This window comes from Scleropages formosus, chromosome 6 (assembly GCF_900964775.1).
Source record: "Scleropages formosus chromosome 6, fSclFor1.1, whole genome shotgun sequence".
In the NCBI taxonomy this organism is placed as follows: domain Eukaryota; kingdom Metazoa; phylum Chordata; class Actinopteri; order Osteoglossiformes; family Osteoglossidae; genus Scleropages; species Scleropages formosus.
The window spans coordinates 35,012,825-35,027,641 of NC_041811.1; the positions used below are offsets into that span (position 1 = coordinate 35,012,825).

The 14,817-nt window shown below is 51.1% G+C and overlaps 1 protein-coding gene across 15 annotated transcripts in view; it reads right to left on the reverse strand.

Moving 5' to 3' along the window:
• The window catches only part of camk2b2 (calcium/calmodulin-dependent protein kinase (CaM kinase) II beta 2), a 63,756-nt gene that overhangs the window by 11,200 nt on the left and 37,739 nt on the right, over positions 1–14,817 (reverse strand). For 5 of the 15 annotated variants that reach the window (XM_029252698.1, XM_029252695.1, XM_029252694.1 and 2 more), the window contains 3 exons: positions 11,424–11,492; positions 5,827–5,871; positions 4,088–4,136 (listed from right to left, as the gene is read on the reverse strand). In XM_029252698.1, the coding sequence (XP_029108531.1) occupies positions 4,088–4,136; positions 5,827–5,871; positions 11,424–11,492 (163 nt within the window). Of the gene's footprint in view, positions 1–168; positions 1,253–2,270; positions 2,364–4,087; positions 4,137–5,826; positions 5,872–11,423; positions 11,493–13,038; positions 13,072–14,817 lie in introns of those variants that run through there. The other 10 variants (XM_029252692.1, XM_029252693.1, XM_029252701.1 and 7 more) reach the window with 6 other exon arrangements.

Genomic DNA, 14,817 nt, shown 5'->3' on the forward strand with positions numbered 1-14,817 from the left:
TTAATATGTTGTTTTTTTCTGACTTTATGTGAATGAAAATGTGAAAACTCACCCGTTTTCCCACTGGAAATGTCCTGGTCACAAAAGCAAAGTTTGAAGGGAATAATAGGCAATTTCTATACTTTTTTAGGCATAAGCAATTAGGAAATCACACTTACTACCCAGGAACAAAATTGTGCTACATAGTGTAATTAGATAATTGGTTTGGAAGTGTTTTATATTGAGGCAAAATCCCGGGCTGATAGTTATATAGGTGTCTTACAGTGATTTAAGAAAACCGGTTTGGGGATTTCAGACTGGAAGATATTTTTCATTTTTCCCATTCAAAATAATGAGAAACAGGCTTTTCGTATCCGAAATTTCGGGATCCGCATCGTTTTCAGGAATGAATTAATTGAACAAATGAAAGGGTGGCTATACATATACAGTATATTAATTAATATCAAAGGAGGATCCAAGCTGAATCATTGAAAACGAGTGTTTTCCCCCAAAAAAGGCCACCTGACAGGAGCGCGAGTGGTAAATAGCGTGGAGGACACCTAGAAGAACTCAGGTGGTATCATGCCATCCCAGAAAGTTCTCGCCCCCACTCAGTACTCACTCTGCGAGGATAGGGAGGGGGAGGAGGAGGGCAGTGGAGGAGGGGGGGAGGAGCGAGGAGGGGGCGCAGTCGCGCGAGCGGGTACCGCCTCCGTGTCGGGTGGCGGGGCAGAGCCCCGCCGGACGCTGCCCACGACATCTGTCAGACGAGATGCTAGCGTCGGGGCCACGTGTGGAACAGAGAAACAGAGGAGAACAGAGAAAGGCACACTGAGAGATGAGGGAAAAGAAGAGAGCAGATGAAACGAAAACGGCAAAGAAACGAAATCAGAGCACACGCACAAATACACGCTGGTACAGCAAGAGTGAAGGGCAGCGTGTGAAAACCGCAGTGGCACCATCAATAACACACACGGAGCACACAGCGTCGGAGCAGTCAGGGTGAGAGAAGCACAGGAGGCTGCTGGGAGAGGAGAAAGAGGAGGGCCGTGCATTGGGGATGAGGATGGGAGTGGGGGTGGGGGTAGGGGCTCAGGTGCAAGCCGCCAGGGTCTCCTAAGCTTGCGGTACTTACCCTGCATGGGAGCGAGGGGGTTGTGGGGTGGGGATGGGGCGGGTGGAGCTGGGGGGGGGTTGCTGACCCCACCCTCTCCGTCAGACACGGGGCCCGAGCCCCTGCGCACACAGCCCAGGATGTCCGTCAGCTTGGAGGCTGGGGTGGGACAAGGAGTTTGTGTGCGCATATGGTGGGGGGTGAGTGAGAGATCACAGAGAAATGAGCACAGTGACCCGGTAAGGACAGAGGCGAGCAGGAAAACCGGAGCATCATCACCGCATGCTTCAGAAGGCCAAACTCGCGGGAAGTGTCACGTGCTCCTTCGACGGCATCGTTGCTCCGCGAATCGTGGTACACAGCAGCGCAAAGCAATGCGAGAATCGCAGCGAACTGCGCAGACACCTTGTAAATAATACAACGCCACTCTTCTCCTCTGCTCATCAGGTCAGCTCATTTTCACGGCCTCGAACCCGACGCTCTATCGAATGAGCCGATACACGAAGCCGCTGTGGAGACTGCTGCGCTCCACCGGAGGCTCAGTGGTATTTGGGTTGGAGTAAGTTTTCAGGAAAATATTTCTGTAATAAATCAGTAGATTTCGCAAATGAGCAGAAACGGAGAAGCCCGGCGAGAGAGAGACCCAGAGGATCACGGGTAAAGCACCCTGCGGTGCGTCGCGGCGTGTGCCTGCAGTTCTGCTCACGGCCACAAGGGGCAGCAAACCGACAACAGGGAGATTGCAGCAAAAGGCTGGAATATGTGGCATCTCCGTGTGGCGACTGGGGGCTGGAGTTAACGGGAAAAACGAACGACCGGTTGCTGAATCATGTAGACAACGCATTTCACACCATATCGCCTGAGTATTCGGCCCTGTCCACGTCCGAACGGGAAACACGAGCCCACTGGAGTAGCGCTAAGGGCTGCAGCCGTTTGCTGTATTGCACACCTGTGCCATCATGCACCTGTAGCTGACCGGCGTGTGCACGCGGGCGTTAGTGACGTTGCGTCACCCTCCACGCCGGGGCCGTCTGATGCCGAGCGGCCAAACACATGCACGCGCACTCCAGAAAAAGGACGTGTAAGAGCGCCCTACTTTGAAGAGGCGAGGGCGGGGGCCGGAATACCGCGGGACGGGATCAGGCAGTACCAAACATGTGCACACATGCCCACTTACAGAAAACGGCGGGGGAGGGGCTTTGCGGGGCCGCCTCGTGCTGAGAGCCGCTGCTGGACTGAGCCTTAACTGACGCGCTATCTAGGTTCTTCCCTGTCCAGCCCAGGAGCAGGGGCAGATGGGAAAAACACCGGGAGGGAAAAGAGGCAGGAAGACAGAAGAATGAGGCACAGAGACTCAGCTGTGAACACAAGGAGCACAGGCAGGAACGAGAGAGCGAAGGCTTCCAGGGGACCAGACGGCTGGAGAAGGTCCAATGAACCTGAACTCGTGGGTCCGTTGGACCGATCATCATTTCTTATCCATCAACACTCATTCCCTCTGTAGTTTTCAATATCAGGGCAAATACATTAAAATAAAAAAATTATTTAAAAATACAGCATGTCCCTGGGGATCCAAACACACACCATGTATTTCCATCATTTTATACATATTATTTGTTATATATACAGAGCTGCTTGAAAGTATGTGAAGCCCTCGTGTCCCACGGTTTTACCACAAAACGGTTATTTAATGAGAATCGGGGCTTCTCACGTGACATAATAGGTGTGTAATGGGGAAATCGTGTGTGTAGTAGAAACACACAAGTAGTGTAAAGATGTAAGAATAAGTGAAGCCCAAGTGTCACTGGTTAAACCAAGTAGGGGAGTAGAATCAGGTGTAAAAATCAAAGTCACTTATTAATTTTATGAATTTATTTTAACATTTAGAGTTTATATGTTTAAGATTTAGATTGTATGCACTTATTTTAATATTTTATACTAGAACAGCAACCATCCCTATACGGTTCATGTACTTTGAAGCAGCACTGAAAAAAAAAAAATATATATATATATATACACACACACACACACACACACAGTATATACAGTTTATATATATATTACATAGTGGTAAATACAGATTTGATGTACCTGGTTACACACAAAAAGCTTTCAATCTGAACATCTAGAAGTGATCATGTGGCAGACGTCAACGCAGCAGTCGGCAACAGACGAGTCTTGTTGTCGGAGCGCTTCGAGCTCACCCAACCTCGCATCCGCACACACACGCCTGAAACGCCCCTGACGGCACACCCATCCATTTCCCAGCGATTCTGTTATAAATATACCTCTCGTCCTACTCGCACGCGCTATGCGCTTGCGGGCACTAAAAATACGCTCAAGGTGCCCTTGTGCGTCCCCGAGCCGCTGTCCGCGGGGGATCCGCGCGCGTGTCGTGTCGCAGCGCAGCTCCCCAGGTGTCGGGTGGAATCGGAACCCCGGCGGTGGGGATCCGGAGCGCAGCGTGTAATGTGTGTGCGCTGTGGGGCGTCCGTGTGGCGTAGATACAGACGTTTTACTAACCTTGTGTGGAAATTTTTCAGAACAGACCCAGAAGGACAGTAAGTCATGAGAAATAAGTTGGTAGTGTAGTAGTTAGAGCTGCTGTCTTCGCACCCAAAGGTTGTAGGGTCAATTCCCACCTCTGGCTGTAGTACCCTTGAACAAGGTACTTACCCTGAATTACTCCAGTAATACTACCCAGCTGTATAAGTGGGTAAATCACTGTAAGTACCCTAACACTAAGTTGCCTTAGAAAAAAGCGTCAGCGAAAAGTAGCGGAATGTTCCGGATGTGAAGCATTTCTTTTCAAAAAGGCTCGTGTGCTTTGTGCTTCTTAAACCCAAGACTTAATGTCTCCTGTCAACTTTGACACGTTTTGTTTTCGGGGGGCTTGTTTCCCACATGGAAATGAGCACCGCGCGTCTTCGTCGCGATGACAGGACAACAGACACGTGCGTTTGTTTCGCCTCGTTCGTCTGCAGCGACACTGACCTTTAACGTCCTCATCTTCGATGGTGGTGTTGCTGCTGTCCGACGACTCCTGAAAACGAGGAGGAGAGAGGAGAGCGAGAGAGAGAGAGAGAGAGACCTGTGAATGGCTGCGAATGGCACCGGGCACACACTCTCACACACACACACGGTGAACACACACGCTGCTCTGCGCCAACACAGGGACACGCAGTCGTTCACGGGTGGTTTCCTCACACCGACACCTCTGAACGAACACAGAAAGACAAGCTGCCCTTACGTTCGCTGCACCACGCGGCCCGGCTCACACACGGTCTCCCTCCGTCTAATCGGGAGTCCCACGCACCAGGGACACCCCACGTGGACTCGAGCGGACAGTGCGGCGCGTCTTCAACAAGAGCCTTCGGCACGAACGCCAGGCGGGCACGTAGTCCAGACACGCAGCGGGTCTACCTGATGTACTCACTGTGTGTGTCTGTGTGCACACAGTAATTAACATATAATGCAGCGTATGAGTGTGTGCAAATATTCCTACCAGGTTTTTTTTATTTTTCATGAGATGAACGAACGTGTATTAAAGGTGCGCGAAGATTTTCCGTCATCGAACAACCGATTCAAAGTGATTCTTCCGGAACCTTCTAGAATTCTTTCAGAACCCGTCACCTCCGTCGATGTCCCGCCGGCCCGGCCCCACGGACCAAAGGGGGCAGCCAAACGGAAGGAAGTGACACCACTTAAATACACGAGGGCATCAGGTGGGGCAGCTGGGGGGAAATCTGCACCGGATGGGAGGAGCCATGGAGGGGCACGTGGGCGATGGTGGCGGAGGAGAAGACTGTGCCTCCTTCAGGACACACACTTGTCTTTCTGTCCTTTCTTCATGCACACTCAAGAGTTGTTCTGCACAAAACACAAATCCACACACACACACGCACACACACACAAAGAAAGAAAGGGCCGGACGTTTAGTGCTGGACGTTCGATTTCACACCGTTTCTGGGGTGTAAAATGCTCCGCCGGGCTGTTCGGTGTGTGTCAGAGGCCCGTCCTGCCCCGGACTCACACTTTTCCAGCTGAACACACACTGTTGCTCCAAAGCACTGACAGTTCGCCACCAGCACTATTCTCCACCTCATTGATTCTTCAGTAACAGAAAAAAACCCGTTAACTGTACGTATCGAGATTGTACATTTACGACATCTAACACATTTCAAGGCTGTTATGATTCGCAAATGCACGTGACGCATCGTGGTTACCTGGAAACCAATGGAGTCGTTTACATGTGACAACCAAGGGCAGATTTCCTGTCACTTTATCACAGTTTACTTGAACTTCCTGTTTCCCTCTTCAGCCTCACTTGCATCCTGAGCTGCAGGGTTAGAGTCTAGTCCAGTCCAGTCCCCTGACCCCATGACCCCCAGCGGGGCAGGGACGCCCACTCGAACTGCAGTAGCCCTATGAGTGGAGGACCGGTGCCGTGTGGGTTCCGACGAGTCCCAAGAACTCAGCCGCTTACGTAAAATTCAGTAATTGACCCCGTCCCCACTCCCCGCCCAACCGGCAGTCAAACACAGAAACGGAAACACAGACACACAACCCGTGTCCCTCTGAGCAGGGGACACATGTCAAGCACAGTGCACACAGAAGCAACGGCGTTCGCCCCTACGACCCACACCACTGACCACTGACCACTTCACAGAGGAACAGAGAGAGGGGGATGCAGACGAAGGATGGGGGTGGGGGGGCGCAGGAGGAAGATGTACCTTTATCCCATCCACTGGGTTATGGATAACAGTGGTCTGAGGCTCCTAGAGAGAGAGAGAGAGAGAAGGGGGGGGAGCAGGGCAAAGAGAATGCACGAAAGTGGGTGTGAGGATGAGGGATGAGGAGAGCAGAAGAGAGGAGGAGGAAGGAGGCGCCGAGAGAGGCGACAGAGGGAGGTGGAAGAAGAGCAAGAGAAGAGAGTGAATAATTAAGTGTGGAAGAAGAGCAGCAGAGATCAGCTGGGCGAGAGCCCATAAGGGGGGTGCGCCTGGAAAGAGATGTCAGAGTCAGAAGGAAAACAGTCATCTCACATGTTGCATGTCAAAAGATGCAAAGACACCTTGTCCCTCTGCGATGCTGTCCGAGGACCCTTTCCAGCAGCTGCTGCGCCCTGTTACCTGCCTGTACCCCGGTATGGAGCGCAACACGGGGCTTTACTCTGCTTTGGTCTTAGACCTCCGTGGCCTCACCCCTGCGTCCATTTAGGAGGCCATCGGTGAGCTCACTGCACGGAAACGTGATGGTCCGGGGCCACCGATTATGCTCTAGAGTGTCCTGGGTGGAACATGACCCAAGATATTGCTGAGAAAGGCACCCATGGGTAAGACTGAACACACCCGCATGGCGAACAAACCCTCTCGCCTTCATCGACTTAAGGAGAGGAGGCCAAGGTGCAAGTCTCCCGCCCCCAAGTCAGGGTCCATTCAGCTGTTACACCTGCCTGTTGGTGTGGTTCGTCTCCTGCCTTAGCTGAAGGAGTGACAGGAACAGGATGGGAACATGCTCGCTGTCAACATCATCATCATCATCATCCCAATAGCTACGGCGGTCGTTTAGTCCAGCCCTGGTTACTGCAAGGACTCCCTGCTCTCTGTGTGGTCTTCGTCGCACCCCCATGCAGCTGTGCGGCACGTGGACCACGGGACTGCTACGATCTCTTCGTGGCAGGGTCCGTTGGGTTAAAGGGGACCCTCATTAACCGTCCGCTGGAGACCGGAGCCCTGCCTGGAGGGGCTGCTTCTCGGGGACGTGGAGGAGTGACTCACCGATAGCACTGGGCATACTTTAGTTCCAAACGAACGAACACCTTGCAGCTCCTCACCGACCCTGAACTTTCAGACAGCCTCTCTACATTTTATTTTTCATATGCGGTTTTGTCAACTACTACCTTATTTATAAATGCTCCACATCGATTTAGTAGCCGATGGCAGAAGGGTGTCTTCAAGAAAAGCGATCGCACAACCGACCAAGGATTTGTCCACTGGGGCGAAGGAGACTTTAGCGAATTTCTCGAAGACATGATGCGATTCCAGCAAGGATAACTGGGTACCCAAGGTTTCGGATCCGACCTCGAACGTTCTCGCTCCTCTGAGAAGCTATGGCCTCGAAAGAGTGGCTCAGTCCATACATCTCACCGAAGGCCTCTGTGCAGCACTTCATTCTTTCTCGCAAAGGTTGAAAAAGTTTGCGCTCAGCAAGATACCGAACTGTTAAAACCTACGAAAGAAGTCAAAAGAGCTTTGTCTCCAACCTGGGCTGGCCCACTATCACTATTGCTGTAACTTTACTGTCCCCCAACAAGTTGGGGATGCGGAGGTCCTGTGCGCCTGCATCATTTGGGCTGTCCCAGAATGTTCCAGAATGGACTGTACACTCACATCTTAACTTGTAAATGACGACAGAATTCACATACTAAGAGAACAAATTACTTTCTCTGGGCAGACAATCGAGAATACGACCTGCCTGGAACAGTGCGGCACTTTCACGTGTGGATTCACTTCTCAGCGGGTCTCTAATATCAAGTACGTTCGCTTCATTGCGTCTCTGAAGAAGTGAAAAAATGTGATTAAGAAATCCTTTACTAAATTGTGCTCATAATAAATAATTCATTTGGAAAGGTTTAATTTAAAATGAGAGCTAGTTATTTAAACCCGTGCCTCCACAAGATTACTCACAGCGTTCGCATTGGAGGCGTTGCTATAGAAACGAGGCCGAACGACATTAAACTCGCTTTGTGAAAGGGAGAAACCTTGTTTTAAAAAGTGAGCCGTCTTTTTTGTCACTTCGGACCGTCTACCCAACGTGCTGAGTGTGTCCGTTAGAGCCCCACAACATATGGAGAGGGGGTCAAAGGCAAGGGGTATTTTCAAAGTAAACGTCCACTGTTTCTCCTGAGCTGCGGACACGACTCGAATGAAGACGTACGCATTTAAGAGGTTTAAGGAGCTTTTTACCCTGGACTGCCAGGACGTTAAAGCTCTTCAAAACCCAACAACTTCTGCGTTATTGTGGTCACCGCTATCACCATGGCAACGCTCACCCTGGGAAGCAAATACATCAACGGCCACGTCGGCCTGGTACTCGAGGCATGTGGGGTCTTTGAAATGAAAACAGAAAGAGGGATGACTGGGTGTGTAGCGCACAGGAAGTGGCCAAGGAATGTGGTCCATAGAGCGGGAAAAGCTCTAGAGGAGAACTAGCAGAACGCAGCAGCAGCAGCGCTTGCCCTTATTTACTAAACAGTGCCGTGGAACAGCTCTTGCCCAAGACAACAGAAATCCCTCTTTGTAAATAAATGTGGTGTAATTACCCCAAATTACGGCTCTAATAGATGTGTCAACAGATTCAGCAGAGGCCTCTCCATCTGCTTAACTGCTGCGATTTCCCCAAACTCTCGTCCCCGGCTCACCAGGCTTACTGTGACCCATGATTCCCGTTCGCGTGGACAGCCGCGTCTCTGGGACCCCACCCCCCCTCCGGCGTTTCCCTCGACCAGCTCCGTAACACCCACCGACAATCTCACTGCAACACCTGATCACCGTAGTTGACGTCGGTACCTTAAGAACACCCGGTCGTGCTACTTCTGTCGACAGCTGATCAGTTGATCAATTATTACCATCAGTTATTAGGCCTGTCAGCTCGATTCTTATGTTCTCCGATGCACATCTACTGTAGATGTGTTTGTTTTAGAAATAATCATCATTCTATAAAACCGTGTATAAATAAATCACCTGGAAACTCACGAGAAATACGTGGAAAAAGTAAAAATACAGTTCTAAATGCTTAAATAAAATTGAACTAAATATGATATTTGCGATTACAGTCAGGATTATTTCCAGCAGCCACTGCAGCTTGTGCCTCTCGGCCAAACCCCCCCAACCCAAGGCTGCTGAGTAAATAAAAGGAGGTGAGCTGAGTACTCGGACGGACCCTGTCGCTGTCAAGGAGTGAGCGCAGCTTAGTGGGAGGGAGGGAGGGAGGGAGGGAGCTTTTGCGATAAAAACGCAGGCAGTTCAGGAATGCTGGTGCACTTCGGAATCTCTGCTGCAGGTGGAAAAGCTGGCAGGGAGGGTGGGGTCAAACAAAAATAAAAATATATATATATATATGTGCACCTGTTACGGTTTTTGGAATATCTGCTTTCGATAGAAGACGCACGCACACACACACACACACATACACAAACAGACACGCGCAAACGCACAGAGACACACAAACGCTCACACACGGATATATAATGGCAAACGCGGTGAAGAGAGTGGGAGTGGGTGGAGAAGACAGCGGTGGGTGTGGGATGGGGAGCGATCGATGTGACAATGCAGCAGTGTGACAGCATAGCTCGCATACTTGACGGTTTTCTCTTTATTTTCCTTCGGGGCGGCAGAACTCAATCCGCGCTACGGTAAACACCCGCACGCCGTTAAAAGGGCAGCTATGAGGGGTCCTAAAAATACGCTGATATATGGCTCCGAGTGCCGCGGCGCCTCCACCCGCCCTTCTTGCCGCTGCTCGGCGAACTCCCCAGCATCAGCGTCCTCTGCTCGCACCTCGGCCCAACCACAATCCTCCCTCCTTCGCTTTGTCGCAGCTGTCGGACTCTAAGACTTCATCGCCTGACCCGAGGTCCGAGGTCCGAGGGCTAAGGGCCTCGCGAAAAGCCATCGATCGCAGCGCAAGCGTCCGGGGCACCAGAAATGACCGCACTTTAGGCGCGTTTGCTTCGCTTTCCCTCAAGGGAACCCTTCTCTCCATTCGCCCTGCTCCCATGAGACGCGGAACGGCTTGAGATCACCGGATGTGTCCTGGATAAAAATACCCCCGATGAAGAAGAGAGCTCTACTGACCGCACGAAAAAAACACCAAAGGCGTATACTTGTGACGGCTTTCTAAAAATAAGCCGTCTTCCTTCTAAATATTGCATCGTGTTGTTCCGACCAGTCAGGCTGACGTGTGACCTGGGAACAAAATCACGACACTTGAACCATCGCACTATTCTGCCTCTTCTATGGCGGGCAGCACAGCTGGTTTAAACGATTTTTCCCTCCAAAAAAAGCCCAAATAATTAGAGCCGATCAACAATAAAAAGGACCTTTAAGTGTATTCATGCGTTGCAACACATCTAATTAGTCATCTTACATTTTGAGCACTATTTATAAGAGCAAAGAAGCTCTAATTGTCAATAGTTCACAATCATTTGGGTTGGGGGGGCTCAATACCACCGAACCATCGGCACAGAGCGACCACTGCTAGGGCTCCTGCACAACAGTGACTGCTGGGAAATGAAGTCCGATGTCACACTTGTAGTACAGTACAGTGGCTCCCCCTTATCCGCGGTTTCAGTCACCCACGGTTAACCGCGGTCTGAAAATATTAAATGGAAAATTCCAGAAATAAACAACTGATAAGTTTTAAATTGCGCACCGTTCTGACTAGTGTGATGAAATCTGGCACCGTCCTGCCCAGGACGTGAATCATCCCTTTGTCCAGCGTATCCAGGCTGTATCTGCTACCTGCCCGTTCATCATTTAGTAGCGTCTCGGTTATCAGATCGACTGTCGCGGTATCGCAGCGCTTGTGTTCAAGTATCCCCCCCTTTTTTTTTTAATAAAAACTTTATTTAAAAAAATCAAAACGTATGAGGACCTGGGCAATTAGTTATTATTGTTAATCTCTTATTGTGCCTAATTTATAAATTAAACTTTATCATAGGTATGTATGTATGTATACGAAAAAATGTAGTATATACTGTATAGGGTTCAGTACTATCTGCGGTTTTAGGCACCCGCTGGGGGTCCTGGAACATATCCCCCGCGGATAAGGGGGGCTACTGTACTATACATCTGCTCTGGTGTGGCTTTACAGGACTTTTTCTCCAATGACCCGAGGCTACACTTCCGTTGGAACAGAATGCTGGGGGCGAAGAGGCGAACGGGCGGAGTAGCTTCACGACCCGCAGAGCGAACCGAGATGCCTTTGGATCTGACGGTCACAGGTTCGAATCCCACCTCCTGCTGCAGTATCTGCTCAGGATAAATTGCTCCAGCAGAATTACCCAGTCGTATAAACGGGTAAATAACCGTCAGCAGCCGGACAATGTACGTCCCTTTGGAGAAAACCGCCCGATAAACGAACGCATGTAAACCTCGCGTGGCCGGACTGAACGGGGGGAGGAGAGACGCAGGGCGGAGCTGTCGGGATGTATGGCTGACTGACACACAGACGAGTGTTCTAGAGGAAGAGGCACGGACAGAGAGGGACTGAGGCAGAGCGGGAGACAGGAAGAGAAGGAGTGAGAGAGCGATAAAGAGGTAAATACCAGAGCAGGAGAAGGGGTGTTTCCCTTGGGGCTGGTGACTATGCTGTTTTTCGTGCTGTTTGACTGCGGCTGTGCAGAAGACACAACACAGTATTAAAGTGAGTCAGGCATCGTGGGGGACACACAAACAGGACACATGTAGAGCTCTTCCGGGATACAGGCTGTGCATCCGTGGGGTCTTAGGCCTGCATGCGGGCTGTCGTCAGCATCATCAATTTGTTGTTATTGATCAATGAATCACAAAATTTACCCAAAAAAGCCAAACGAACTGACATTAAATCAAAGTACAAATTCTAACGGCAGCTCATTATAGGGACCATAATATTCCACATTATTGTTGCACGTATTCCTGCAGATCAGTGAATTGCTTTCGTTGCTGTTGTGTGAATCTGAGAGCCAAACACAGTACTGGGTTTGTATTCGGGGCTGAGGTGGGGCGTTCGGATCAAACAGAAGCAAATGCAGCAGAAGAGAATTCCCAGAATGCAAAGCAGGTGAGACGGCCCTTCCCCAGGGGACAGTCGGCGAGGGAGACAGGTAGAACATGCACCTGGCGAAGACACCACCACCACGAGCAGCGTCAGCACAGTGGCTCAGCGACACGTCACACACGGAGTCACACACGGGAGTCACACACAGCGGACGAGTATGGACCCAAGTTTACACTGATGCCACACTTACACACACCTACACACCTACACACCCACACACCCACACGCGACCAGGCTGTTCGGATCTGTTCAGGTCACCCAGTAGGCGAAGGGTTCAAATGCTCTGTCCCACTTTCCTGCCCTTCTTCTACAGATGAGTTCTCTAGACTGAGGGAAGCTGCACTGCGAGTGTCGCAAGTGCACATCTTTCAAAACAAGACTCTTGGAATTTGGTCTCCCTGACAGCGAGCCCCAAGCTCATAGTGGAAGTCCCTCCCCAACACTGTGGCCCCTGAATACCAGGAGGGGGGGCTGCCGCGAGATGCACCGTGGTAACGGCCATGAACTAAAACCATGAAATCCACATCTGGTGGGCGAAAAGCAGCAGCGTAAGTCCCGCAGAGTTTGTATGTCATCGATCGGCGCTCCTTTCGTGCCCCTGCTCAAACTCTCCACAGGTTCAGAACCCATGTCCAAAATCAGCGTGATGCTCAGACTCCCAGATATATCAGCCTTGGGGTGAATCTTGTACGAAAGATGCATACGATGGAGCAGCTGGGAGCATAACGGTTAGAGCTGCTGCCTTTGGGCTCAAAGGCTGCAGGACTGAATCCCACCTATAGGTGCAATACCTCTGGGCAAAGTACTTACCCTGAATTGCTCCAGAAAAAATGTACCCAGCTGTATAAATGGGTAAATAATTGTAGGTAGATTAACTGTAGGTCACTTTGGAGAAAAAGTGCCAGATAAATGTAAAGCTGGAAAATAACACAGGTACGGCCAACTTCTCAATGTTGTTCTTGCCGTCGGAGAAACACTGAATCCCACACAGACAGGAAGAAGAGAGAGAAATCAGTGGTGGAAAAGGAACAAAATATGAGGGAGAGGAGGAAGATTCAAAGTTCATAAATAAAGGCAGATAGAGGATGAAGAGAGGAGGTAATGATTTGAAATGGAATCCTCACCATGTACTGAACGGTCGAGCTTGACTTCCGTTTCTGGTCCAGGTGATGATGGAGGTGATGGGGGGGCAGATGTGGGCATTGGGGGGAGAAAATGAGAGTGGTGAATGTTAGGTAGGAGGTTAGAACATGTACCCGTGTCTGACCGACCGCACCTGCTCACTCAGCGCACTCCGCGTGACTCCCTACAGATCCGCCGTGCGATGGCGCGTTGGGGGGTTAAGAAAATAAAATGATGGAGAGTGGAAGAAGGGAGCAGGTGGAAGAGCGCGGTTTGGGGGAGAGCGAGTGGAGTGGAAGCCGAGGCTGCAGCAAGTGGAGGTGCCGGGGTAGCGGGGCTGTGGAGCACATGGCTGTCGGCGAGGACGGAAAAGCGTTGGAGCGAACGGTCTAGGACTGCTGGAGGAGGCCAAGCCGCCGCCTGGGAGGCTTCCAGAAATAGCCCCCCCCCCCCCCATCTCACCTCGCCCCAGAATGAAACCCAACGTCCTTCCAGTCCGCACGCTGCGCTACTTGTTCTCGGGGTGGTGGGAGCAGCTGGCTCGCAGGTAGTTAAGGACACGGTCTCAAAGTCCCGAGTAGGGTTCTCCTGAAGTGCTTCTTCAGCTGAAAACTGCCCTGGTAAAATACTCTGCTCTACAAGTGGGTAAACTCAGGCTAAGGCTCTTGGGAAAGAGCAATAATAATAACAGTACAGCAGCGTCTTAAGAGTAAGCTGCTGCGGGATTTGTCCCTCCTCTGAAGGATGGAGAGATGTGCGGTGATGTACTTACAAGCTGATTTTTTTTCGTGAGACAAGGTGGACGGGGGTCTTGTTGGGCTTATTGTTATAGTGTGTATGTCTGCAATGCCGCCACATCTACTGGGCTGCTCCTCCAGGGCACCGCTCAGCCAAAAGTGTTACAGTCTTTAAGCACGAGGGATCACGCAACATAATACGGGCGAGAATAGGCAACGGCAATAGGTGCGTCCCTCACTGGCCTCTAGGAGGCGTTTCGGCAGCAGCCACCCATGATCCTCTAAGTTACACAGAGGAGACGATCTCAAGTGCGTCGTGGTGCTGCGGAGCTCCTGGTTATCGCCACCAGATGGCAAAGCTCAGATCGAACCCTCGGTGTGGTCTAGTCCCGACACCGCATGGCGCACATCCATTCAGAACATATTCATTGACGTTAAAAATACCAAAGTCATTTATCCTCAGCTTGGGTTCTGCGTCGGCCTGCTGCCAAACAAATGGCCGGACTGCGGCGCGCGAGAGGGTGTGACCGAGGGCGAGTGGGAAACTGCACTGCAGGTGTTGCAGGAGCGAGAAGAGCGGAAGAAGGCTGGGGAGGATGAGAAGAGAAGATCCCTAAAATGTCAGTGTGTGGATAAAGGGGGAGTCTGTTGCTAGGTGATTGTGGAGGCTCAGTGGAAGCATCTATTTCTGTCTCCGAGTTTCCAGGGTTCAGAATGGCAGCTATTCCTAAAACTAGAGTCGCATTACCAGCTGAGCTGACCCCCCTCCACACCTCCCCCCAAGTCAACACACACCCACCCACTCACCCACACACCCCTGTACCGGCAGGGAGAGTGCAGGGGGGTTGGAGCGGAGGCGGACAGCTACAGGAGAGCGGAATCGAGTGGAGGACAGCGATGCGGGAAAAGAATACAGGAAAAGAAAGGAACAAGAAAGCAGGGTGGGAAAAGGGGGGATGAATAATCAGAAATGCGTAAAGGGCTGAGTAACGAAGGGGGGTTCTGCCCTACATCACGTCCTTCTCATTGAGCCGAGGAGGGGAG